This window comes from Orcinus orca, chromosome X (assembly GCF_937001465.1).
Source record: "Orcinus orca chromosome X, mOrcOrc1.1, whole genome shotgun sequence".
NCBI lineage: Eukaryota > Metazoa > Chordata > Mammalia > Artiodactyla > Delphinidae > Orcinus > Orcinus orca.
In genome coordinates this window covers 14,101,639-14,127,815 of record NC_064580.1, presented here as the reverse complement: position 1 = coordinate 14,127,815, position 26,177 = coordinate 14,101,639, and the positions used below count along the sequence as shown (strand labels likewise).

Sequence of the window (26,177 nt, the reverse complement as noted above, 5' to 3'; positions counted from 1 at the left end):
ATTTAAGCCTGCCAAGATCTCTCCAGGAGCAGAATTACTACAGCATGTGTTTATTCCGCATGCCTATTATTTATACCCTCCTCCTGAACTAGACTGTAAGCTGGGAAAGAGCATGGGCTTTGAAATTAGACAGCCCCAGGTTCAAATTTCCCTTCTACCATTTACTATCAGCATAACTTTGGGCCGCTAACTCTGTGCTCGTTCTCCCAACTCACTGGGGTGTTTAAAGAGATGAATCGTTCACAAAACATCTAGTGCTGAAACTTGCAACACAGACAATAACTGGCAACTACTTTCCCGCCTTAAGGAAAAAGATCCCAATGCACCTAAAAGGACATGAGCCTGCCTGCCATAGGCCCTAATAACTCCTCCTCAATTTACTTGGGACGACACATTCTGACCTAAGGGCAAAAAGGCACTCGAGCTCCTCAACGTCCCCTGTCCTCTGGGCGGAAGGCGGTGGAGATGAAAGTTGGTGAGTTGAACAAAACATATACCTCGTCAAACCTAAAGACGTGGAGCCCCACTGCTTTACTGCGGCCCTGCTCCCAACGTTGACACACTCTGCAAAGAGTGACATGTCACTAGGAACTTCAGGCACAGGATTTGACTGCTAGATGAGGCTTCGGCCTTGCCCAGATCCTCACCAACGACAGACACACCTTCCTCTCCCCACCCCACACCCCCGACCATTGGTGGCCCACGCCCAGGAGGTGGGATGCGGGCGCTCTCCGAAACTCTGTGGTCCCGGAGGCCGGGGGAGACTCACTGCCGAGGCCTTTGGCCTGGTGAAGGAGCTCCTGGTCCCCGGCTTCTTGTAGCTCCCCTTCCACGGACTCCGCCACCGCCTCGGAGCGCTGCTCGGGTGGAGCGTCTCCCTTGGGCTGTCCGTCTCCCTGGTACTGCCGGTCACCCGCCTCCGGCTGCTCCAAGCCAAACCAACTGCTCAAACCCCGGAACATCCCGCCCGCGGGGCCGCCACCGCGGTCGGGGTCACCGGAGACCCTAGCGGGTGCCACCTACTCCCGACTCTACAAGGCGCGTCTCCCACGGCGATAATCGGAAGTACGACCTCGAAGCAGCCAGTCTATGTGTCGCCCCACCTCCACTGTTACTCAGCTGCCGGCCGCGCTAGCGTCACTTCCGGACAAAGGCCCCGCCCTCCCCGCTGACTGTTTATTTCGTAACTCGATAAGGCGTTTGGAAACCGGACAAAGGGCTTTCCCCACGTAGTCCCGCCCCGCTTCCTTTTCTCCTCCCTCGGCTTTGTGGGTTCCTGATCTAGGCCAGTACACCGCGTCTTTGTCACTCTAAGCAGCTCGGCTGGTGGTTTAGTCTCACCTTTTCTGGTTCTGCAGGGTTGGCCCCGCGTACATGGATGTCTTTAATCTCCTTGTGAGTCCACATCAAAACTAGCCCAGGCCCTCTGTGTCCACCTACCAATTTACAGGGAATACAGGGGACGGAGGAAACTATTAAAGGACACCACGGGATGCAGGGAGCAGAATCTAGGCTGTGAGAGACCACAGTCTGACGACCTTGTTTCTTCAAATAAATTGCAAGCAAGGGGGGAAGGGGAACCTATAGATTAAAAACGACCTAAAAAACAACCCATGGCAACTTGCGGATTTTCTTTAGATCCTCAAACAAACACAGTGGAGAAAATTTTTTGACGTTTATAAGAATTGGAAATTTGGGGACTGGATAGTTCATGAGATTAAGAAATTGTTAAGCTTAAAAATTTTTAGTTGTGCTAGACAAACAAAATTTACCACCTTAATCTTTTTTTTTTTTTTTTTTTTGTGGTACGCCGGCCTCTCACTGCTGTGGCCTCTCCCGTTACGGAGCGCAGGCTCAGCGGCCATGGCTCACGCGCCCAGCCGCTCCGCGGCATGTGGGATCCTCCCGGACCGGGGCACAAACCCGTGTCCTCTGTATCGGCAGGCGGACCCTCAACCACTGCGTCACCAGGGAAGCCCCACCTTAATCATTTTTAAGTGTACAGTTAAGTAGTAGTAAGTACATTCACATTGTTACAAGTGGAACCAATCTCCACAATTGTTTTCCTGTTGCAAAACTGAAACTCTGTACCCACTAAACAACTCCGTTCTCCGTTCCCCCCATTCCCTGGCAACCAAGCTACTTTCTGTCTCTATGATTTTTGACTACTCCAGGAACCTCATATAAGTGGAATCATACCACATTTGTCTTTTTGTGACTGGTTCATTTCATTGAGCAGATGTCCTCAAGGTTCATCCATGTTGTAGCATGTGTTAGAATTTCCTTAAAATTCTGCCTTAAAAAAGGCTACTTCGAACACTCTTTGACATAAATTGTAGCAGTATTTTTTTGGATCTGTCTCCTAAGGCAGGGGTCCCCAACCCCTGGGGCCGCACAACAGGAGGTGAACGGCAGGCGAAAGAACGAAGCTTCATCTGCTGCTCCCCATGGCTCGCATTACCGCCTGAACCGTCCCCCGCCCCTCGTGGAAAAATTGTCTTCCACGAAGCCGGTCCCTGGTGCCAAAAAGGTTGCGGACCGCTGTCCTAAGGCAAAGGAAACAAAAGCAAAAATAAACAAATGGGACCTAATTAAACTTAACAGCTTTTACAGAGCAAAGAAAACCATCCATAGAATGAAAAGACAACCTACTGAATAGGAGAATATATTTGCAAAGGATATGACCGATAAGGGGTTAATATCCAAAATACAAAAAGAGCTCATACAACTTAATATCAAAAAAACCCAAACAACTTGATTAAAAAATGGGCAAAAGACCTGAATAGACATTTTTCCAAAGAAGACATACAGATAGCCAACAGGCACATAAAAGATGCTCAACATCACTAATCATCAGAGAAATGCAAATCAAAATCGTAATGTGATATCACCTCACACCTGTCAGAATGGCTATCATCAAAATGACCACAAATAACAAATGTTGGTGAGGATGTAGAGAAAGGGAACCCTTGCACACTGTTGGCAGGAACGTAAATTGATGAAGCCACTGTGGAAAACATTATGGAGGTTCCTCAAAAAATTAAAACTAGAACTACCATACGATCTGGCAATTCCTCTTCTGGGTATATATCCAAAGAAAATGAAAACACTAATTCGAAAAGATACATGCACCCCGATGTTCATAGCAGCATTATTTACAATTGCCAATATATGGAAGCAACCTAAGGGTACATCAACAGACCAATGGATAAAGATGTGCTATATATATGCAACGGAATACTACTCAGCATAAAAAGGAATGAAATTTTGCCATTTGAACAACATGGATGGACCTGGAGGGTTTTATGCTTAGTGAAATAAATCAGATGGAGAAAGACAACTACTGTATATCATCACTTATATGTGAAATCTAAAAAATAAAAAACAACCAGTGATATAACAAAAACGGAGGCTATCTTAAAAAAGGCTGAAGAGTATTCCATTGTAAGTATATTGCACATTTTGTTTACCCATTCATGTGTGATGGACATAGGAATTATTAATTTTTAAATTGTGGTAATTGTGTGTGTGTGTATTTAAAAGAGTTCTAATCTTTTAGAGTCATACTGAGATATTTACCAATGAAATAATAGGATGCCTGGCATTTGCTTCAAATTAATACAGGATGGGGGAAATGGGTGGGGATACAGATGAAACAAACCTGGCCATGGATTGATAATTGTTGAAGTTCGAGTTTTAGGTTTGCTTTTCTATATATTCAACTTTTCCCACAATAACGTGTAAACAAATGGACAACAACAAAAAACTGGCCAAGTGAAAAACTCCCCCTTCAGAGAAGGGAGTTCATGAATGTATTTCCCAAGCACAGTCTTAAGCATTAGGTATTCCTCCACCCCCCACCATCTTGAGAAGAGTAGCCTAGTTCCAGTGACCTGTGTGAGTATGTGGGGGACAGATTACAATTCTGATTTCCTTGCTCTCCAGTTTTCCAGCCTGAGGTATATTTACAATTCTGGTCCAGGACTTTTTTTTTTTAATTGGAGTATAGTTGCTTTACACTGCTGTGTCAGTTTCTGCTACACAGCAAAGTGATTCAGCCATACGTGTACATATATCCCTTCTTTTTTGGATTTCCTTCCCATTTAGGTCACCACAGAGCACTGAGTAGAGTTCCCTGTGCTATACAGTAGGTTCTCATTAGTTATCTATTTTATATATAGTAGTATATATATGTCAATCCTAACTTCCCAATTCACCGCCCCCCCGTTCCCCCTTGGTATCCATACGTTTGTTCTCTACGTCTGTGTCTCTATTTCTTCTTTGCAAATAAGATCATCTATGCCATTTTTCTAGATTCCACATGTATGTGTTAATATACTATATTTGTTTTTTTCTTTCCAACTTACTTCACTCTGTATGACAGTCTCTAGGTCCATCCACGTCTCTGCAAATGACACAATTTCATTCCTTTTTATGGCTAATATTCCATTGTACAGATGTACCACATCTTCTTTATCCATTCCTCTGTTGATGGACATTTAGGTTGCTTCATGTCCTGGCTATTGTAAATAGTGCTGCAGTGAACGTTGGGGTGCGTGTATGTGTCTTTTTGAATTATGGTTTTCTCCAGGTATATGTCCAGTAGTGGGATTGCTGGGTCGTATGGTAGTTCTATTTTTAGTTTTTTAAGGAACCTCCATACTGTTCTCCATAGTGGCTGTATCAGTTTACATTCCCACCAACAGTGTAAGAGGGTGCTCCAGGACTTTAGCTTAACAGGCTCAACCTACTTTATTTTTCCAAACAGCTTTATCGAGATATAATTCACATGCCATCCACACCTGTCGAAACTGTACAATTCAATGGTTTCTGTTGTATTACACCATTATTATTTTTTAAAATTTATTTAAGTAATTTATTTTTGGCTGCGTTGGGTCTTCGTTGCTGTGTGCGGGCTTTCTCTAGTTGTGGCGAGCAGGGGCTACTCTTCGTTGCGGTGCGCGGACTTCTCATTGCAGTCGCTTCTCTTGTTGCAGAGCACAGGCTGTAGGCGCGCACGCTTCAGTAGTTGTGGCACATGGGCTTCAGTATTTGTGGCTCGCGGGCTCTAGAGCACAGGCTCAGTAGTTGCGGTGCACGGGCTTAGTTGCTCCGCAGCATGTGGGATCTTCCCGGACCAGGGCTCAAACCTGTGTCCCCTGCATTGGCAGGCGGATTCTTAACCACTGCACCACCAGGGAAGCCCCATTAATTTTTTAAACTGTGTAAACATATATATAACATAAAACTTGCCATTTTAACCATTGTTAAGTGTACAATTCTGTGGCATCAATGACATTCCAAGCTGTTTTTAGAGTCTGGGTATTGATTAACCTTTGAAAGTCAGGAGATATCATAGGACCAATGCCTTTCTAGGATTTAGTCAGAACCTGAAAGTGGTCAACACTTTCCAGAAAAAGGATATTTGGTTCAAGGGTGATTGGAATGAGCCTGGAATTTCAGTCAGAAGCCTAGGACAGGGGTGCTAACTCCACTATCTAATGGGTGAGTAAACTTGACTCATTACTCATCGTTTCCCCTTCGAGTTTCTTCACCTATGAAAGGAATACAGTGCTGACCCTTCTGATAGCAGAGGTGGGGGCCATCCCTTTCAGCCTTACTTTTGCTCTATCTCCACCCAAAATCATGACGAAGTCCATGTTCCCCAGGGTTCACAATCGTCCTGAAGGTTAGAATTCTTCAAAACAAAAGATTATAAAAGAACACGAGGGACTTCCCTGGTGGTCCCGTGGTTAGGACTCCACGCTCCCACTTCCAGGGGCATGGGTTCAATCCCTGGTCAGGGAAGGGGAACCAAGATCCCACATGCCACTCGGCGCCTGCCAAAAAAAAAAAGAAAAAAAAGTAAAAAAGAACACAAGCCGTCAACTTAATGACAGACTTCTTTTTCTTCTTTTTTTATCCTCAATGCTATATAGTCCATGAATAAAACACCTGTTGAATGAGTGTACACTCTGATCCCACACAAATCAATCAATCTGGACCCTGTTATCAAATTTGTTTTTCTGCTCAAATATTTTCCCATTTTGGATTAATGATGCAATAGTTATCATAACCCCTTTGTATTCACAAAGTATCCTTCATCTGTTGACCTCGTAGATTAATAGAATAAGGATGAGGCCTTATATCCTGTGGTGAAGAGTCTGACTTTGGGGACAGATATTTTGGTCAGGGCATTTCACATCTCTAAGCCTTAGGTTCTTCATTATAATAAGGGGATCTTAATAGCTGTCCTGGTTGTAAAAAGGAAACAAAGTACCGAAATGTGGAGGGAAGCCTTACATATGTGGCAGGTATTAAGTATCACCGTCCATGTCAACCTGTTTCACAAGCATTCTTCCCACTGGGTCCTCTGGAAGACTTGTTTCACAAGAAAGCCCTCTGTGCTTCCGGCCTTTTTAAAAGGTGCTTTCTCCTTAAAAAAAAAAAAAAAAAAAAAAAATTTTCTTGGCCTCCATGGAGACTTGGGTCTCCCCTACCATTCCTGCTGAGTGGAGCTCTTCTTTTTCCCAGAAGTTGACAACACCATCCTCAGCTCCTTACTGCTTCCTCCATGGCACTGCTCTGTCATTCTTGATAGGGAGAAACTCCCTTTTGTTTTGAAACTCATCGAATTTTGCCAGACATCCCTCTACCCTTCTTTGTTGCTGTCATTTACTAGCTTCGGGGCTGCTTCTCCACATTCACTGGAGACTTGGTTCCTTGGCCTCAACTGACTCCTCCAATTTCCGCCATCTTTCCGGGGGCCTTCAATGTCCCCCACACTGGCCTGGTGGGCGCTAGACCCAATTCCAGTGACGCCCATCTCACTTGACTCCGTTCCAGAGTCAGACCCTAAACTGGATCATCTCCTGGAATTGCTTCCCCTTTGACATCGCCGACACCCACACTGTGGTGACAACTCCTCAGTTCCTTCATTCCCACAGGCCCTCATCTTTTGGTCCATCTCTTTTCTCTCTTCCAGTCTATCCACTCCCTGCTCCTCTCCCTTCCTTTCCTCTGGGGACTAGACCCCTGGTGCGTCACTACCATCACATTCTTTCAGTGCTCTTAACTTCCTCACTCTCATCCTTCTACTCTACTCAACCAGCAAACTCTGGTTTTATCAATATCAATATTTATATACCGACCTATAGACATCTTGCACAACTATAGCTGGAGGTCGTTACACAATGATGGTTTCTAGACTCCACTGGGTCTTCAATGATGCTCTCCTCACTCAGCCCTCTAGTGACTCACCTGGTCATTCAAAATTTTCACCACTTTCCTAACCCTTCCGTCTGATTCCAAACCCTCCTATTGTCCCTAGTTAGATCCTTTCTCCTTCAGTGGTTTATGTTCTTCCCTTCGCCTTAATAACCTCCTGTGTCCTTTCCTGGCACCAAGGCACTAACCATCCTCCAAATACTCTTTAAAAAGTCACTCGGCGAAGCCCTGATTGTCGTCCTTCTGCCCCTCGCATTTTAAATTTTAATTTTTGCTACACGCGTACTGTTCCAGGAACCTTACTGATTCCAGTAGAGGTGTAGCCCTCACCCCAGATTGTGAGCCCCTCAAAGGCCGGCATCCCATCTGATCGTCGTCCTCCGCTCGGCGCTCCCGCAGTTGCTCTCCGTGACCGAGAGACGCTCTTTCCGGCGCCGAGAGCGGGACGCGAGGACCCGAACAGGGTCTGGGCGTGCCGAGGGGCCGGGGCGCCGGGACCTGGCGTTCACCCGAGTCTCCGAGGTGCCGGTGCTCAGCAAGCCGCGGAGGGGAGGAGCAGTCCCCGGGCTGAGCCTGGCCTGGGGCCAAGTGCGTCCAGGGCGGAGGGTGACGGGAAGCCACCAACGCCTGAGGAGTCACTTTTGGGCGCTTGTTTCGGAGCACTGCACAAACCCGGGTGCCAACCCCGAGCTCACCGGCGTGAGTCAGTGGGGCCCGCGGCTGCAGGAGAGGGGGAGGTGGGCGAGGAGGGCGCCATGCACCCCGAGGCCCGCGCGGGCGGCGGGAGGGACACGGGGGCGACTCGGGACGCCTCTGGCGGCGGACCCCTCCCCAGCCCGACAGGTGAGCGCGGGCGGGCCTCGGGGCGGAGCTCGCCGGCTCCAACGACCACCCTCCGCGCCACCGCCGCCGCCAAAGCACAGGTAACTCCCCGTCAGGGCCTCAGCGCCGGGGCCGCCCTCCAGTCCGCGGCCCCAGCCCGGCGCGCACATGGGACCGGGAGCCTTTGTCCCCTCCGAGGGCGGCCACCGCACGCGTCCCAGCACCCTGTGCTCTCTGCCCGCGGGCAGACAGCGGCGGGGCAAGGCCGGGGCCCTGGGAGTCCGCCCTGCGGCGGCCCGCGGCCCGGGCTCTGGAGCGCCGCGTACGCGAGCGGCGCTTCGGCGCGCACCCCGCCTCGGAACCGGGCGCTGGGGCCCGTCGCGGCCCCCGCCCGGTTGCCCCCGGGCCCCGGGAGCCCCGAGATGGCGTTGGCAGAAGTGCAGCCCCGCGCGGAGTGAGATGGCCTTTCTGTCTCCTCCCCCGCCCGGGGCGCTAGTTAAACCGCGACCCTCGCGTTTCCCGGGTCGCAGCTGGTTAGGGCGCTCTGAGCCCGAGTCCGCTGCTGCTACAACATAGCTTTCTTTCTAAAACAGTTTCTCCACATTTGATGTCTAATTTACGTTCAGTAAAATGCCCCCATTTTAAGCGTGCAGGTCGGGGATTTTGACAAATTATACACAAGTGTAACCACTACCCCAACGTAGACATAAACCATTTCCATCACTCCAGAAAGTTCCCTCGTGCTCCTCTCCGGTCGATCCACAACCGCCCTCACCCCTTGATTTCCATCAGAGCTTAGTTTTGCCTGTTCTAGAACTTCATAAGGTGGGCTTATGCAGTAAGTACTCTTGTTTTTGACTACTTTTTAAATGGCCGTCATTGAGAAGGTATCTATTGGTGCATCTGTTTTTAGTTGCTTTAGGCCTGCACTGTCCAGTGTGAGTTGACATGTGCTGTGCGTAGACACACCTAATTTCGGAAGACATTACAAAAAAAAAAAAAGGGGATGTAAATTATCTCACCCAAATATTCTTACATTGATTATGGGCTGATTATAGGTATTTTGGATACCTTAGGTTAAATAAGATATTATTAAAATGAACTTAATCTGTTTCTTTTTACTTTTTATAATGGCTACTGGAAAATTTAAAATTACAGTGTAATTTTTTAAAATGTTTTTATTGGACAGTGGACAGCCCTACACATGCCTATTTTACAGACAATTGGGTCTGCTCACTGCATATAAGAGTAAATGTAAATAATGGTCTTCACAAGAGAAAAAAAATCCCGATTGTAGAAGTAGCTTGAAGAACCTGCTTTGCCTGTTGTTTTAAAATTTTGCTTTAAACTTACTTGTTTGCTTAAAATAGATAGAAAGGACTAGGTGTCTCCTTGATATTGTTACATTTTCGAAAAGGACTTTGTAAAATGTCTGATATGCTTAAAAAGGTATCTTGTGCTTTTGAAAATATGGAAAAGTAATAATTGCCTGCAACCCAACCACCTAAATATATATTAAAATGTAGCATTTTGGTGTAATTTGACCAGTCTTAATTAAAAAAAAACAGTTGAGATAATAATATATTTAATTTTATATCCTGCTCTGTTGTGTAACATAAGCATACCTTATATGAAAGATTCTTAGGCTTTTTACAACCACATAATGTGCCTTCTCATAAATACTCTCCAGTTTTCTATGGCATTTTTCCATTTTGCTAACTTTTACAAATGGGAAGTCATTTTAATAGTGTGACGGTGCCAGAATAAGGTAGTTACAGAACAGCTTATTTGCCCCTTTATCCAACAGGAAAGGTGAAGACCAAGAGGACAGGGACCTTGACTTTTTGTTCACCCCCATATCTGCAGGACCTGGGAACACGTCAAGCGTATAATTTGTCTGGGAGGAAGAAAATTTCCTTCTACCCTTCTAGGTTCTTCTGCTGGTCTAAGAATTAAGTTGACATGAGACAGATTAACAGGAGAAAATCAAATAAAAGTTTAATAACGTGTATACATGGGAGAGACCCAGGAAAACTTAGTCACTTGCTAAAATGGTTGAAACCCTTGCCTTAAATACCATCTTCAGCTCAAGACAAAAGAAGATGTTGTGGGTAGTAGTTTGGGACTTCAAAAGGGAAGAGGGCAGGGCTTCCCTGGTGGCGCAGTGGTTAAGAATCTGCCTGCCAATGCAGGGGACACAGGTTCGAGCCCTGGTCCGGGAAGATCCCACATGCTGCGGAGCAACTAAACCCGTGTGCCACAACTACTGAGCCTGTGCTCTAGAGCCCGTGAGCCGCAACTACTGAGCCCACGCTCCTAGAGCCCGAGCTCCACAACAAGAGAAGCCACCACAATGAGAAGCCCGCACACTGCAAAAAAGAGTAGCCCCGCTCGCCACAACTAGAGAAAGCCCGCGCACAGCAACAAAGACCCAACGCAGCCAAGAGTAAATAAATGAATAGTTTAAAAAAAAAAAGGGAAGAAGGCAATTACCATGGAGATGGAAAGGCAAATATTTTGGTAAACAAATGTTTGCTAGGTCAGGCAGAGACAGTGGTACACAGAGTGGACTCTGATCTCTAAGAGCTTCCCCGACCACATCTAGCTCATATTCTCTGAAGATATCTCTGGTGATAGCTCTATGCCAGGAACAGGCCCTTTATCTAAATTCTTTAGGCAGCAAAGGGGGCAATAAAAAAGAAGGACTTCCTGAGTCTTCTGTTTCTTAAAAATAATCAAACTAAATTAATGCTCATGCCAAAGAGGCACATTTTGGTGTGGCAGATTTTCCTCCTCTGCCTGTTCCATAAACGTTTATGAGCTGACTGAATCAGTGAGTAGAGGGCTCTGAAAAATAAGAGCTAACCTTGACTTAGCACTTGGGCGCTCTCTTTGTAAATACCCACACAGCTCTATACGGCTGGCACTGGTATTGGTTCTGTGTACTGCACAGGTGGAGAAAATTGAGGTTTAGAGAAGTTGAAATTGCCCAGGGTCATAGCTATTAAGTGACAGCACTTGAGCTCAGGCTGTCTGACTCCAGAGGAGGGACACTTATCAAAATAGAAAAAAATCAACAGTGGGTTGAGTAAGGGAAGACTGTGATGAAATTCCCACTCTAACAACTACCTCGGCTAGTAGAAGTGGCAAGAGATGAATATTCAGATACATTTTGGATCTATAGGAGGAGCATTTTGGGTTTGGACTGAAAATCTTTTAGGCTAAATCTAGCTCAGGTGAGTGGATGGCCAGGTGGGTAGTAAAGAGGAACGGTGACATTGAACATGATCAACTGTGTTGTGTAGAGAAAGGCAGGCCCTTTGTGTAGAGAAAGGCAGGGACTTAAGGAAGCCATTTGGGATGGGACTTGTATATTTTGGATGACTTCAGTTTACTCGCCTTGACGGTGGTCAGCTAATTCAAATTGAACTCACAGCTCTGAAGTGAAAGGGCTCTACACCTTTTAAGTTAAGCTAGTTGTTTTTTTAAAAAATTTATTTATTATTTATTTTTGGCTGTGTTGGGTCTTCGTTTCTGTGCGAGGGCTTTCTCTAGTTGTGGCAAGCGGGGGCCACTCTTCATCGCGATGCGCGGGCCTGTCACTATCGCGGCCTCTCTTGTTGTGGAGCACAGGCTCCAGATACGCAGGCTCGGTAGTTGTGGCTCATGGGCCTAGTTGCTCCGCGGCATGTGGGATCTTCCCAGACCAGTGCTCGAACCCGTGTCGTCTGCATTGGTAGGCAGATTCTCAACCACTGTGCCACCAGGGAAACCCAAGCTAGTTGGTTTTGAAAGTAGAGGAAACTACAAAATCAGAATAGGCATTCCTTTGGGAAAGACAGGCTGATAGGATAAGCGGGTAGCTGAAATCATTCCTACCTGATTGCATTTGAGCTTGATATCCAGGTATTTAAAAACATTTGTGAATTACAATAGAAAGTGGGATTTATAGTTATTAGCTTTTGTTAGTTACTCTCTTTTCTTGTAGTTGCGATTTTATATTAATAGTCTTGGTTGGCCGTTTGTTTGCATGTCAGGACCACACGAATAACGCCGTTAAGGCTCACCTTCACGTGCATGGTGAAATGGCAAGGGCAGAAGGCCCCTGCCCAGGCTCAAGGGGAAAACAATAGTTCTCAGAGTAGAGTAGCCCAAGTAGCTCTTGGGCTTCCTGTCTGCCTCTAAAACAAAAGGGTTTGAATCAGACAGCAGCAGGAAAGTCAAATAAAATTTCTTTATGACATAATATTTTCTATCTTTTTTTTTTCTGCTTGAATATTTCTGCATGGTGAAATGGATGGGTAAGGAACAGATTCAGTCTTCCACATGCATAGTTAAGGAGGATACATTTATTATTATTAATAGTGACATTAGTAGCTAACTTTTACTAAGTTCTTACTGTATGTTAATATAGGGGTCAATTTTGACCCCCTCTAAGCCAGGTATCAGCAAATATTTTCTATAAAAGATAGAAAATATTTCAGGCTTTGTGGGCCAGAGGTCTCTGTTTTCCCAGCTACTCAGCTCTGTCATTGTAGCCAGAAAGCCACCAGAGACAATATGTAAATGATGGGCATGGCTGTGTGCTAATAAAACTTGATTTATGGACACTGAAGTTTGAGTTTCATACAATTTTAATGTGTCATGAAATATTCTTCTTTTGATCTTTTCTCAGTCATTTAAAATATAAAACATTCTTAGCTTGGCAACCATACAAAAACAGACAGTGGGCCAGATGTGACCTATGGGCCCTGGTTTCCTGACCTCTGATCTGTACCTTAGCTCATTTAATCCTCACAACCATCTGCAAGATTTTTTATTTTGTTTTGTTTTTAACATATTTATTCATTTGGCTGCGTCAGGTCTTAGTTGTGGCATGTGTGATCTAGTTCCCCGACCAGGGATTCAACCTGGGCCCCCTGCATTCAGAGCGCAGTCTAAACCACTGGAGACCAGGGAAGTCCCAAGATTTTTTTAAAATGTTGGCATATTTGAATACTGATTTAAAAAATAGACTATCTTTTATTTTATTTTATTTTTTTAATTAAAAAAATTTATTTATTTTTGGCTGCGTTGGGTCTTTGTTGCCGTGCTTGGGCTTTCTCTAGTTGCGGCGAGCGGGGGCTGCTCTCGTTGTGGTGCGCGGGCTTCGCATTGTGGTGGATTCTCTTGTTGCGGAGCACGGGCTCTAGGCGCGTGGGCTTCAGTAGTTGTGGCATGCAGGCTCAGTAGTTGTGGCTGGCAGGCTCTAGAGCACAGGCTCAGTAGTTGTGGTGCATGGGCTTAGTTGCTTCGCAGCATGTGGGATCTTCCCGGACCAGGGATTGAACTCGTGTCCTGTGCATTGACAGGCGGATTCTTAACCACTGCACCACGAGGGAAGTCCCCCCAAATAGGCTATTTTTAGAGCAATTTTAGGTTCACAGCAAAACTGAGCAGAAAGTACTGAGTTTCCATACATCCACTGCCCCATGCCCACAGCGTTCCTCATTACCAACATCCTGAACCAGAGAGGTACATTTGTTACAGTCAATGAAGCTACACATCATTATCATTCCAAGTCCATAGGTTACATTAGCGTTCACTCTTGGTGTTATACATTCTGTGAGTTTGGACAAATGTATAATGACCTGTATCCACCATTATAGAATCATACAGAATAGTTTCACTGCCCTAAAAATCCTCTGTGCTCCACCTATTCATCTTTCCCTCCCGCACTAACCTCTGAAAACCACTGATCACTTTACTGTCTTCACAGTTTTGTCTTTTCCAGAATGTCATATAGTTGGAATCATGCAGTATGTGCCTTTTCAGATGGGCTTCTTTCACTTAGTAACCTGCACTTAAGTTTCCTCCACGTCTTTTCATGGATTGGTAGCTCATTTCTTTTTAGTGCTGAATAATATTCCAAGGGATTGGGATTGGTACTTTTTATTCCATTTCACAGATGAAGAAACAGGTACAGAAAGGATTAGTAACTCGCCCAGGTATAGCTTCTACAGATCTGACTCCAGAGCCTGATCTCTTAAAAATTTTACCATGCTTCTGAATCCCAGAGAATTTTGGCTTCTTATGATGAAGTTTGTCACATGGCAGAGTTGGGGTAAATGTAAAATCAGGGTAATGGAGCCAGACATTTTGCTGAATCCAGAGCTTCCTGCATGTCGACAAGAAAGAAAAACCTAGACGATAAGACTTTGTTTCAAATACTTAGAAAAAGTGCTGTGTGCTTTTGAAATTCTGGTCCAACACACTCTCCACTTTACTGGTTTAAGAACATGTTTCTCTTCCCTGACCCTTAATTTCATTACCTTTCAGATTCTATCTGGGTGCTGGCACTCAGCCACTCCTCTGCCAATGAAGTACATCTTGGTCACTGGTGGGGTCATCTCGGGCATCGGTAAAGGGATCATAGCAAGCAGCATTGGGACGATTCTAAAATCATGCGGACTCCGAGTTACTGCCATCAAAATCGACCCCTATATAAACATCGATGCGGGCACTTTTTCACCTTATGAGCACGGTATGAGGGAGGACCACTTCCCCCCTATGAAGCACTGGGTTAAACTGAGGTTCTTTCTTGTATTTGGGGTCATTTCTTTAGGATAGAGTTCCAGAAGTAGAGCTGCTGGGTCATACATTTTGGATCTGTGAATGTTCTCATGGTTATTGATACATTTTTTCTGATTGCTGATGACATTCTAAATGAGTCCACCCTTTTGGAAAACAGTGTGTGAGGATACCATTCTCCCTGTACCTTTTGTAGTATGGATTATGTTTTGTTTTATTTTATCATAAAGGTAATGTATTTCTCAACATTTCATTGTTAAGAGAAAAACTCAGACAATATAGAATATATTGACAATATAGAATGACCGGAAGAAAATAAAAATCGTCCATTTCCCACCACTTGGAATAATTATTATTATTATTATTATTTTTGCGGTACACGGGCCTCTCACTGTTGTGCTCTCTCCTGCTGCGGAGCACAGGCTCCGGACGCACAGGCTCAGCGGCCACGGCCCACGGGCCCAGCCGCTCCGCGGCATGTGGGATCTTCCCGGACCGGGGCACGAACCCGCACCCCCCGCATCGGCAGGCGGACTCCCAAGCACTGCACCACCAGGGAAGCCCTATACTAATTATTTTTATTTATTTATTTATTATTATTATTTTGGCCATGCCGCGCAGCATGCAGGATCTTAGTTCCCTGACCAGGGGTCAAACCTGTGCCCCCTGCAGTGGAAGTGCAGAGTCCTAATCACTGGACCGCCAGGGAATTCCCTATACTAATTATCTTAAAAAAGGCACTAGCCCTTATATACTTTCTTCTTAAACTTTTTACATACAAGCAAGAAAGTGTATAAATCATAAGTACCAGTAGATGAAATGAACATAATGTGTAATCAGCCTCCAGCTCAAGAAACAGAAACCTTCTTTATGCCCCTTCCAGTCTCTCCCCATCTGAAACGACCAGGGTAACCATTATCCTGTCTTCTAACATTATGGATCAGTTTTGCTTATTTTTGAACTTTAAATGAACTGAATCTTAGTCATACTATTTTTTTAATTGAAGTATATTTGATTTACAATGTTTCAGGTATACAGCAAAGTGATTCAGTTATACATATATATATTCTTTTTCAGATTCCTTTCCGTTATAGGTTTTTATAAGATATTGAATATAGTTCCCTATTCTATATAGTAGGTCCTTGTTGTTTATCTGTTTTATATATAGTAGTAGGTATCCGTTAATTCTGAATTCCCAATTTATCTCTCCCCTAGTCATACTATTTTTCAATCAAAAATTTAAAACTTAATCTACTGTAGACATTTTAATAGATTCTATACTTCTAAAGGCTGCACAGAATCTATACAATAATAGGAAATCATTTCCAATTTATTGATATTATAAACAACACTGTGAAGGGAAACTTTAAAATTTATTTTTTTAACATAAATGCCTAGGTACAGAATTTCTGATTTGGTGGGTAGGTATGTTTTTCAGGTGTTTCAGTTTTCTTTATACCTTTGCTGAATACTATTCTTTTTAAACTTTACTAACCTGAGAGTACACCAAACAACCAAAAAAAGGAATAACCAGGGATCGAACCTGTGCCCCCTGCAGTGGAAGCGTGGAGCCCTAACCACTGGACTGGCAGAGAATTCCCGGGTATCTCATTATGTTAATTTAGATTTCTTTGATTTTCATTTTGTCGGTGGAGTGGCTTATTTAAGTCTATGGAAGATTGTATGTTTGTTTGAAACTATCACCCAGCTTCCTGGGTAGAGTAAATTCCCTGCCCCACTGACTTTGGCCTTTGGCCATGTAGGATGGTTAACTCTTCCTGGTTTGTTTGGAACTTTCCTGGTTTTGAAACTGAAACTCCTGAATCCTGGGAACCCTTTTACTCCTGGGCAAACCAGAGAGGTCAGTCACCTTATCTGGCCATGTGATTTGTTTTGCTCTGTGGGATATTAGTGAATATGAAATATGCCTTTGTTGAAGTAGAACTTTTCAATGCAATGGCATAATTTGACTCAGTCTCTGTCGTCTTTCTGCCCTCTGCTGTGAGAGCTGCATGCCCCATATAGGGATTTCTCCTTCAGCCCGGGTCCTGGAATAAGAAGGCACAAGGTAGACTCACAACTGACCCACAACCCCTACGTAACATGAGGGAGAAATCAGTAAATGTTTTCTAAGTCGCTGAGATTTTAGGGTTGTTTGGTAGACAGCAGAATTGACTAACGCCATGTGTTATGCCAATTTTCCTTTGGATTTTGAAAAATGATTTTCAAGAATACTTTGTGCAGAGTATATTAACCTATACTTAGCACATGTATATATTTTTACTCTGTTTGCAATTTGTCTTAATATTACTTCTGCTGCTGATAAATTTCATTTTACCATTTGTGTGACTAAATGTATCAGCTGTTTCCTTTATGGTTTCTGCCCTTGATGTCACCTGTAAGCTTCTCTGTCCCAGGAATATTTAAATATTCATCTATATTTTCTTCTGGCACTTTTAGAGTTTCATTTGGTTTTACTTTATTTTTTTTCTTCCAGTTTTATTGAGGTATAGTTGAAATACAGCACTGTATAAGTTTAAGGTGTACAGCATAATAATTTGACTTACATACATCATGAAATGATTATCACAATGTTTAGTTGAACATCCATCATCTCATACAGATGCAAAATTAAAGAAGTAGCAAAAAATTGTTTCCCTTGTGATGAAAACTGTTAGGATGTACTCTCTTAACTTTCATGTATAACATAGAGCAGTGTTAATTATATTTATGTTGCTGTACATTACATCCCTAGTACTTACTTATCTTATAACTGGAAGTCTGTACCTTTTGACCACCTTCATCCAATTCCCCTCACCCCACCCCTATCCTCTGGTAACCACAAATCTGATCTCTTTTTCTATGAGTTTGCTTTTGAAGTATAATTGACTTACAACACTGTGTTCCTGGTGCACAATATAGTGATTTGATGTTTCTGTACATTTTTAAATGATCACCACCATTTGCTTTTACTTTAATATTGTTAATACATCTGGAATTTAATTTGGTGGGAGATGAGGATGTAACATAATTTTTTCTCTAAATTTTTTTCTGATTAGCCACTATTCCTAATTGCAATTATCAAAGATTGCATCCTTTCTCCACTGACTTGAAATACCACCTTTCAGTATATACTAAATTTCTGTCTTTGTATTCTGCTCTGTTCCAGATCTCTTTGTTTATTCCTGCCTACCATTTTAATAGCTGCAACTTTTTATTATCAGGACTTTTCTCATTATTGCTTTTCTCCTTTTTTAAACGTTGAAATGTTAGTTGTCTTCAAGATTAACTTCAGAGTCCTTTTATCAAAGTTTATGAGAAATGACTCTTTAAATTTATGAATTAATTTGGGGAAGAATTAAACACTGCAAATATTGACTGGCTTATTCAGGAACTGTATAAGTGGCTTTCATTTTATCCATACCTTCTTTTATGTCTCTGAAGTAAAGTTTTCTTCATATAGTTCCTACACATTTCTTTGAAATTTATTTCTGTGTATTTTACCTACTTTGATTTGTAATGATATCTTTGGTTTTTTTAGTCATGTATTAAATTCCTTTATGTAATAGGGACTTTTGGGGGTATTTTGTGTAGTATTTGTTCATGTTGTCTTATTCCATATTTGTATATACTGAAATATATAAATATATGCACTTTTTTTGAATTTTATTTTATTTATTTTTTTAACACATATATATTTTAATCTTCCTTTACTCACTGTTATTTTTTAAGGGCTTTTATTTTTATTTATTTTTCATGTGTTTTGTTTTGGTAATCACACCTGTTTTTCTTCCAAATTAACTTTAGTTTCACTGTCAAGTTAAAAAAAATCTGTTGGCATTTTTATTATAATTGCATTAAATAAAAAAAAAAAGTTCTTGAAGACATGATCTACAGCTTTTCTTTTTCTTCTAAAAACATAATAGGAATCTAAAATTTTAAAATTTAGGAATCTAAAATTTCAAGACCTTTGCCGTATACCTGGAGAATTGCCAAACTGGATTGGGCCTGAATTAACTAGAGAGATTTCAGAGATCTTCCCCTATTTGGCAGAAGTTAAGATGATCAAAGTACAAAGACTTTTCCATGGATTGGCAATTCCTGATAAACATGAGAAAGTAGAATTTGAACTGGAAATGGAATTTGGGAAACACGAAAATATTGCAATTTCATCATTTTGCTCTTTTGTCCTTAAAGTTAGAGATCTTTCCGGTCACACATAGGTACCTTATGAGGGAGACATAAATGAGACTATAAAAGGCTTCTGATTAGGTTCAGAAGCTAGCCAACCTTCTTTTTATGCTGTGAACATCTAGCTATAGAAGTAAATGATAGAATTTCCTTAATCAGGGAGAGGTTCAGTTCTGACAGGTGGCTTTAGGACATTGGACTCCCAATCGATGCCCTCAAGTAACGCTGGAGACCCAGAGGCATGCCTAGTAGTCAACACAGTTGCCGGTCATGTGATTAAGTCTTCATCTATACACACTTTAAAAAAATTAATTAATTAATTACTTGAATTTTTTTTTTTGGCTGTGTTGGGTCTTCGTTGCTGCCCACAGGCTTTCTCTAGTTGTGGTGAGCAGGGGCTACTCTTCATTGTGGCGCGCGGGCTTCTCACTGCCGTGGCTTCTCTTGTTGCAGAGCTTGGGCTCTAGGCACGTGGGCTTCAGTAGTTGTGGCACGCAGCCTTCAGTAGTTGCGGCGTGTGGGCTTAGTTGCTCTGCGGCATGTGAAATCTTCCCGGACCAGGGCTTGAACCTGTGTCCCCTGCATTGGCAGGGGATTCTTAACCACTGCGCCACCAGGGAAGTCCCAAGTCTTCATCTGTATCCTTCATCACGGTGCTGTTGTGCAGGTGGCTTGTTGCTCACTTTCTTTTTGGCCTCAGTTTCACCAACTCGCCCCGTGGGCTAGTGGAGGCCCTGCTTTTCATCTACTGTCTGTTCAATAATGACTTTACCCAAGACTGGAATCAATGAAAATTTTCTTACGCCCATTTCAGAGTCCGGGATACTGATGCTTTGAAGTCAATTGCTATTTGTTTTAAAAATTGCTGTTTTAAAGTCCCTTTTTCATGTGGTATATGATGAGTTTGGAAAAGCTAAATCTTGAGGACAGAATTTCAGTAAGCATTTAAAACTACTGTACTAGAATACCAGAATTTTTCCAATGCACTTTCATGGATAGAATCGAATTGCTAAATTTTCCCATTGAAATATGGAAATGGTGATACACTATGGCTTATAAATAAGTCTTCTACCAGCCCTTTAATATATTGTGCTCATCTTTGAAAAATAATCTACTGGAAGCAAATTTTTAATTTTTACATTGCCTTTTTATCCCAGGTGAAGTGTTTGTCTTAAACGATGGTGGAGAAGTTGATTTAGACCTTGGAAATTATGAAAGGTTCTTGGACATTAATCTTTATAAAGACAACAACATCACCACTGGGAAGATATATCAACATGTGATCAACAAAGAGAGGCGTGGCGATTACCTGGGGAAAACAGTACAAGGTATTATATTCCACAAACATTAGGGGCCCTATGTGCTGAGCACTCACACCCTGCTCAAAATAGACCTGAAGGTGAGGGGGTCCCTGTGCTCTACAAGCTCCAATCCTTTTCAGATCCCTGTTCTCTCCTCCTTTTCTTTCCTTTTTTTTTTTCTCCAGTTTTATTGAGCTATAATTGACATACAGCACTGTATAAGTTTAGGGTGTACAGCATAATGATTTGACTTACATACATCATGGAATGATGACCGCAATAAGTTTAGTGAACATCCATCATCTCTGATAGATGCAAAATTAAAGAAACAGACAAAAATGTTTCCCTTGTGATGAAAACTCTTAGGATTTACTCTCAACAACTTTCATATATAACATAGAGCAGTGTTAATTATATTTATCATGGTGTGTATTACATCCCTAGTACTTATTTATCTTATGACTGGAAGTTTGTACCTTTTGACTACCTTCATCCAGTCCCCCCTGCCCCATAACCACAAATCTGATCTGTCTCTTTTATGAGTTTGTTCGTTTTTGACGTATAACTGACCTGCAACACTATGTTAGTTCCTGTTACACAACATAGTGGTTTGATGTTTTTATACATTTCAAAATGATCACCGCGATGTCACCATACAAACTTTTACTTTTCATTTTCCTCAAAGGTTTCAAGTTCATCCTCCATGTTCCTGATTGATTGTATTTTCATCAGTCTTTTTTTTTTTTTAACTAATGTCATTGTTTCCTTTAGTCCATGTTTCTGTCCTCTTTCTCTTTCTCTCTTTAGCTTTTATTTATAAAATCCATGGGGAACCATTTATTCATCACACATCTGATTGGGGTATAGATTTACTTTGGTTTGTTTTTGTCTGTCCTTTATTTAATATGTTCTTTTTCTACTTTTTTCTTGTATCTTTGCATGGATGATGATTACTCCCCTTTGAAGAAGAACAGTGATGGGGGGGACGTGGGGGGGTGCGGGGATTGAACTGGAGGGCAGCATGATATGACCCTTTTTTCGCCAACCCTTTTCATGGGGTGTATGATTCTTATTCTCTTTTGTCCTTGAAGAGAGACCCGCAGGGCTCCCCCCCCCGCTTGTATTCATAAGTTCCTACGTGGTAGGGTAAAGGTGCTAATTCCCCATCCCCTTTAAATCACCTTCATGTTGGAAAGCAGCTGAGAAGTAGATAAAGAAGTTGGACAGATGGAGATCAAAAGATCAGCTATGTTACTGCTGACACTGGACAGTGTGGTTTAGATCTTAGCTACAATTGTACTTTCTAATAGTTTTCCCCCAAGTGTAGGTATTGGGAAGACCCGGGGGAGGGAGAGCTGCTGCCTCATACCTGCCACGTCCCAAACTTGGGGAGAGGGCAAGGCCCCAGACCTGGGCCTTGACCCCGATCCCTGCGCTGCCCACGTGGAGGCAGAGCCAGACCTACCCCGCCCTCCCAGAAAGGGGTCGGGCTGGGCATGCGTGGTGGGTCGTTCCAAACGCACCAATCAGAGACGACTTCCGCCTCGCGGGAGCAGCTGGGGCCGGGGAGCTGCAGGTGGCGGTGGAGCAGATGACAGGCGCTATCCGCGTCAGCTTCCCAGAGGCCAACATTCCTGCTTTGTACATCACATTAGGTTAGTTGGCTGCATCTTTTTGTCTCTTCGGCTGAGATTAGCAGCCTCAGGCCCCTGGTCAGCATGCAGGCCTCGTGTACACTCTCTGAGTGACCCTTCCACACTGGCTGGCGAATTGCCCAGGGTCTGCAGGGCTGGGCCACTCTGAGACCTTCTTCCCCTTGGAGTCCAGTATTCAGCACCCTTGGCAGCCCTCCTTGCACAGTTTTTAGTTGGCATTATAGGTGTTTTCTATAGATAGCATCAAAGATGGCATTTCTTCTCTCTCTCTGTGGTTGGTCGATTTCAAGGGAAATGGCATAACATTTAAATGACTAAACCTATGTTGCATCTATAGTATTAATTTCAGTGAGATGGATAATAATGTGAGGACTGTAGCTTGTCTAATTTGCCAGGTGGGTTTCAGGTTATTTGGGAGGTCTAAAGACACTAATACATTCATTTCTCATGACCATGACCATGAAATAAGCTTTTGTGCTAATTATTACTTCTTTCTACAGTTGTCCCTCACATTACTGATGCTGTCCAGGAGTGGGTTATGAATCAAGCCATGGTGCCTGTGGATGGTCACAAGGAAGAGCCCCAAATATGTGTTATTGAGGCAAGCACGGAACTTTTCGTTATAATTTTATATCCTTATGGGTTTTTAAGCAGCTGGTCTTCATTCATTCAACAGATATGTGTAGATGGCCTCATGTGTGCTGGACACCGGCCTAGGAGGTGGGATTACAGCAGGGAGCGACATAGATGGCCCCTGCTTTTGTGGTCACAAGTCAGTGGGCAAGATTGGCTTAAACTGGGTGATTACTCCTGGGGTGGGCGAGCAGCAGTCTGCAAGTGAGGACTGATGAGTCACAGAATGCATTCTACTGAGTGCCGTTTGCAAAGTGCTTTGGAAGTAGAGAGAGACCAAGTTAGGCAAGTCCGACTGTAGAGGTGACTTGGAGGTGAGAAGTGAGTACTAGCTGTTTAAAGAAAGAGCTTAGTATTTGAACTTGCCACTTGTTCACTGCTTCCCTTCCTCTCAATGTGCAGAATGAGAATAACATCCATGTACTCCTTATCTAAAGGTCAGTTGACCTAATTGACAGACGGGACAGCAGAATAATGAACATTTTGGTTCCTAGAGGCAGACTCCCCAAGTTCACATTTCTGCCCTCACCCCCAAGTGGTGTATGGCTTAGTGGTTAAGAGTCTGGAGTCAGACTGCTTGGGTTCATAGCCCAGCTGGTTCACTTACCAGCTGGGTGACCTTGGCCAAGTTTGCTTAACTACTCTGTGCCTCAATTTACTCATCTACCAAGTGGGGATAATGTTTTGAGGATTAAATAAGCCAATACGTTTAGTGCTTAGATTGTGTTGGATCTATACTAAGTGCTCGAAAATTATTAACCATTGTTAAGATGCTTGTATGACTTGGCAAGTTACTTCTCAAAGTGTCAATGTACTCACCTATAACAATATGATAGTGTAATATTGTAATTACAACAAGATAATAATAACAGGGTTGTTGCAAGAATTAAATATAATAATGTAAAAAGCACTTGGCCATGTCTGGCATTTAGGAGGTGCTCAATAAACATGTTAGCTGCTATTATTGTCATCGTTATCAGTGTTTGCAAATAGATATTATGCTACCTACAATATCCATTTCGTTAATAGTAGAGCTGATAATCTTAACGTAAATGCGCTGTACTATCATATATTAATTATAATTTTGCTACTATAATGGTATGGTTGATAAACTTCATGTGAATGTATAAGTGTGCTATATAAAATTTTCTCTCCCTTTGTATTTCTTCCTTCACAATTTACGAGGAAAGAGAGGATGCTTCCTCTATAATTTTTAAAAATCGGAGTATGACATAAACACAGAAAAGTGCACATATCACAGATGTATAGCTTGGTGAAGTTTTATAAACTGACCATGTCTGCATAACTAGGCTTGCTTCCTTAAAAAAAATTTAATATCTAGTACAGTGAATAGTTTGCAAACAAATCGAGGCAATGATAAAGACAAATAGTGTGAGAAAAGAGAAAGGCAGGAAAAGTGTCAGGAGAATAACATCTGATATGAGAACAAAGATGTAAACCGGGGCATAGCTTGACTCTACCGTGAAGGAGACTGGCACGGTCACTCTCTTTATTGATTTTCAGTTTTTAGGACCCATCTCCAGGATGAATCAGAGAAACCTTAAAAGCAGGAATGTGTCATCAACTTTGAAAAGAGGGATCGTGAGGTGGAGGGGGTGGAGGAGTGCTGGAGGGGAAGGGGGGTGGGCAGAACCTCATTTTACACTGCGAGGGTCTACAGATACTGTTAGTATTTGGCTGAAAAAGAAGCAAAAGTATCTCAGGTTAGGAAAGTAACCAGTAGAATTAACAATTGAGATTGGTATCTGGGGATGGGGGTACCAGAGAGCTGCATCCTCATCTGTCACAGCAGGAAGTACACCTACGTTCATTAGAGGGTGTCTGAAATGGCTAAGTTGAGGAAGAGCTGAGATGGATGAGGTTCGGTTTAGAGATATGGAGGTAACTACCAGAAGAAATCCCAACAAAGAAGTTAAAGCGCTTGCCGGGCTTCCCTGGTGGCACAGTGGTTAAGAATCCGCCTGCCAGTGCAGGGGACATGGGTTCGAGCCCTGGTCCGGGAAGACCCCACATGCTGCGGAGCAACTAAGCCCATGCACCACAACTACTGAGCTTGCGCTCTAGAGCCCGCGAGCCACAACTACTGAGCCTGCGAGCCACAACTACTGAAGCCCGCACACCTAGAGCCCGTGCTCTGCAACAAGAGAAGCCACCGCAATGAGAAGCCCGCACACCGCAACAAAGAGTAGCCCCCGCTCCCCGCAACTAGAGAAAGCCCGCGCGCAGCAACGAAGACCGCAGCCAAAAATAAATAAACAAAGTAAATAAAAAAATAAAGCGCTTGCCTTGGGGAATCAGACTTGGGAGAGGGAAGAGTGGGGCAGGGAACTCTTGCTTTCTATTGTAAGCTCTGCTGTACAATTTGGTTTTTAACCATGTGCATGCATCATTTTACTTTTTGAAAAAAACTTATTAATGTCAACTTGAAGGTGCCATTTAGCAATTTCAAAATCTTAAAGATCAGCCCGAGACTGATTTTATTCAAGCCCAGCAAAGGGTCGGACAAGCCCTCACACCTTTGGTTTACAGTGGTTATTTGTTGCAGAGTACCACCTTGTCCAATATGGTAGCCACTCTCCACATGGGGCTGTTGAGCATGTGAAAGTAGCCCATCCAAACTGAGACGTGCTGTGAGTTTAAAATATAACTGGGTTTCAAAGACTTAGTATGAAAAAAAAAAGAATGTAAAGTGCCTCATAATTTAAAAAAAGTGGTGATGTTGAAATGATAATATTTTTGATACACTCTGCTACATAAAATATAGTGTTAAAATTAATTTCTCCACTTTAATTTTGCTTTTTCCCCATTTATTTATTTATTTAATTTATTTTTGGCTGCGTTGGGTCTTCGTTACTGCATGCGGGCTTCCTCCAGTTGCAGCGATTGGGGGCTACTCTTCGTTGCGGTGCGCGGGCTTCTCATTGCGGTGGCTTCTCTTGTTGTGGAGCACAGGCTCTTGGCGCAGAGCGCGGGCTCTTGGTGCGCGGGCTTCAGTAGTTGTGGCATGTGGGCTCAGTAGTTGTGGCTCACGGGCTCTAGAGCACAGGCTCAGTAGTTGTGGCGCACAGGCTTAGTTGCTGCGCGGCATGTGGGATCTTCCCAGACCAGGGCCTGAACCTGTGTCCCCTGAATTGGCGGGTGGATTCTTTTTTTTTTTAATTTTAATTTTTTATTTTTTAACATCTTTATTGGAGTATAATTGCTTTACAGTGGCGTGTTAGTTTCTGCTTTATAACAAAGTGAATCAGCTATACATATATCCCCATATCTCCTCTCTCTTGCGTCTCCCTCCCACCCTCGCTATCCCACCCCTCTAGGTGGTCACAGAGCACTGAGCTGATCTCCCCGTGCTAAGCGGCTGCTTCCCACTAGCGATCGATTTTACATTTGGTAGTGTATATATGTCCATGATGCCACTCTCTCACTTCATCCCAGCTTACCCTTCCCCCACCCCGTGTCCTCAAGTCCATTCTCTACGTCTGCGTCTTCATTCCTGTCCTGCCCCTAGGTTCTTCATAACCATTTTTTTTTAATTCCATGTATATGTGTTAGCATACGGTATTTGTTTTTCTCTTTCTGACTTACTTCACTCTGTGTGACAGACTCTGGGTCCATCCACCTCACTACAAATAGTTCAATTTCGTTTCTTTTTATGGCTGAGTAATACTCCATTGTATATATGTGCCACATCTTCTTTATCCATTCGTCTGTCGATGGACACTTAGGTTGCTTCCATGTCCTGGCTGTTGTAAATAGA

The 26,177-nt window shown here is 43.2% G+C and overlaps 2 protein-coding genes and 1 long non-coding RNA gene across 10 annotated transcripts in view; 1 reads left to right on the top strand and 2 right to left on the bottom strand.

Annotated features, from left to right (window-relative positions):
• The window catches only part of SYAP1 (synapse associated protein 1), a 31,466-nt gene extending 30,354 nt beyond the window's left edge, over window positions 1–1,112 (bottom strand). The window contains exon 1 of one of the 2 annotated variants that reach the window (XM_004269650.3): window positions 770–1,112. In XM_004269650.3, coding sequence (XP_004269698.1) covers window positions 770–962 — 193 coding nt within the window. In that variant the 5' untranslated portion in view covers window positions 963–1,112. The remainder of the gene's footprint in view (window positions 1–769) is intronic. The other variant, XM_033427900.2, reaches the window with a different exon arrangement.
• Window positions 1,113–2,649: 1,537 nt separating this feature from the next.
• On the bottom strand, window positions 2,650–7,762 carry LOC125963058 (uncharacterized). Its single transcript, XR_007474823.1, has 2 exons — window positions 7,558–7,762; window positions 2,650–6,436 (listed from the first exon to the last, which is right to left on the bottom strand). It is a non-coding gene; the product is annotated as an uncharacterized LOC125963058 (long non-coding RNA).
• Window positions 7,706–26,177, top strand: part of CTPS2 (CTP synthase 2) — a 109,994-nt gene continuing 91,522 nt past the window's right edge. For 3 of the 7 annotated variants that reach the window (XR_004483222.2, XM_033427902.2, XM_049704757.1), the window contains exons 1-4: window positions 7,949–8,150; window positions 14,368–14,572; window positions 19,968–20,138; window positions 22,267–22,367. Coding sequence is in view for 6 of the 7 variants with exons in the window: in XM_033427902.2 (XP_033283793.1) it covers window positions 7,983–8,150; window positions 14,368–14,572; window positions 19,968–20,138; window positions 22,267–22,367 (645 nt within the window). In the remaining variant the exon portion in view is untranslated. Of the gene's footprint in view, window positions 7,927–7,948; window positions 8,151–8,778; window positions 8,888–14,367; window positions 14,573–19,967; window positions 20,139–22,266; window positions 22,368–26,177 lie in introns of those variants that run through there. The other 4 variants (XM_012532936.3, XM_033427903.2, XM_033427906.2 and 1 more) reach the window with 4 other exon arrangements.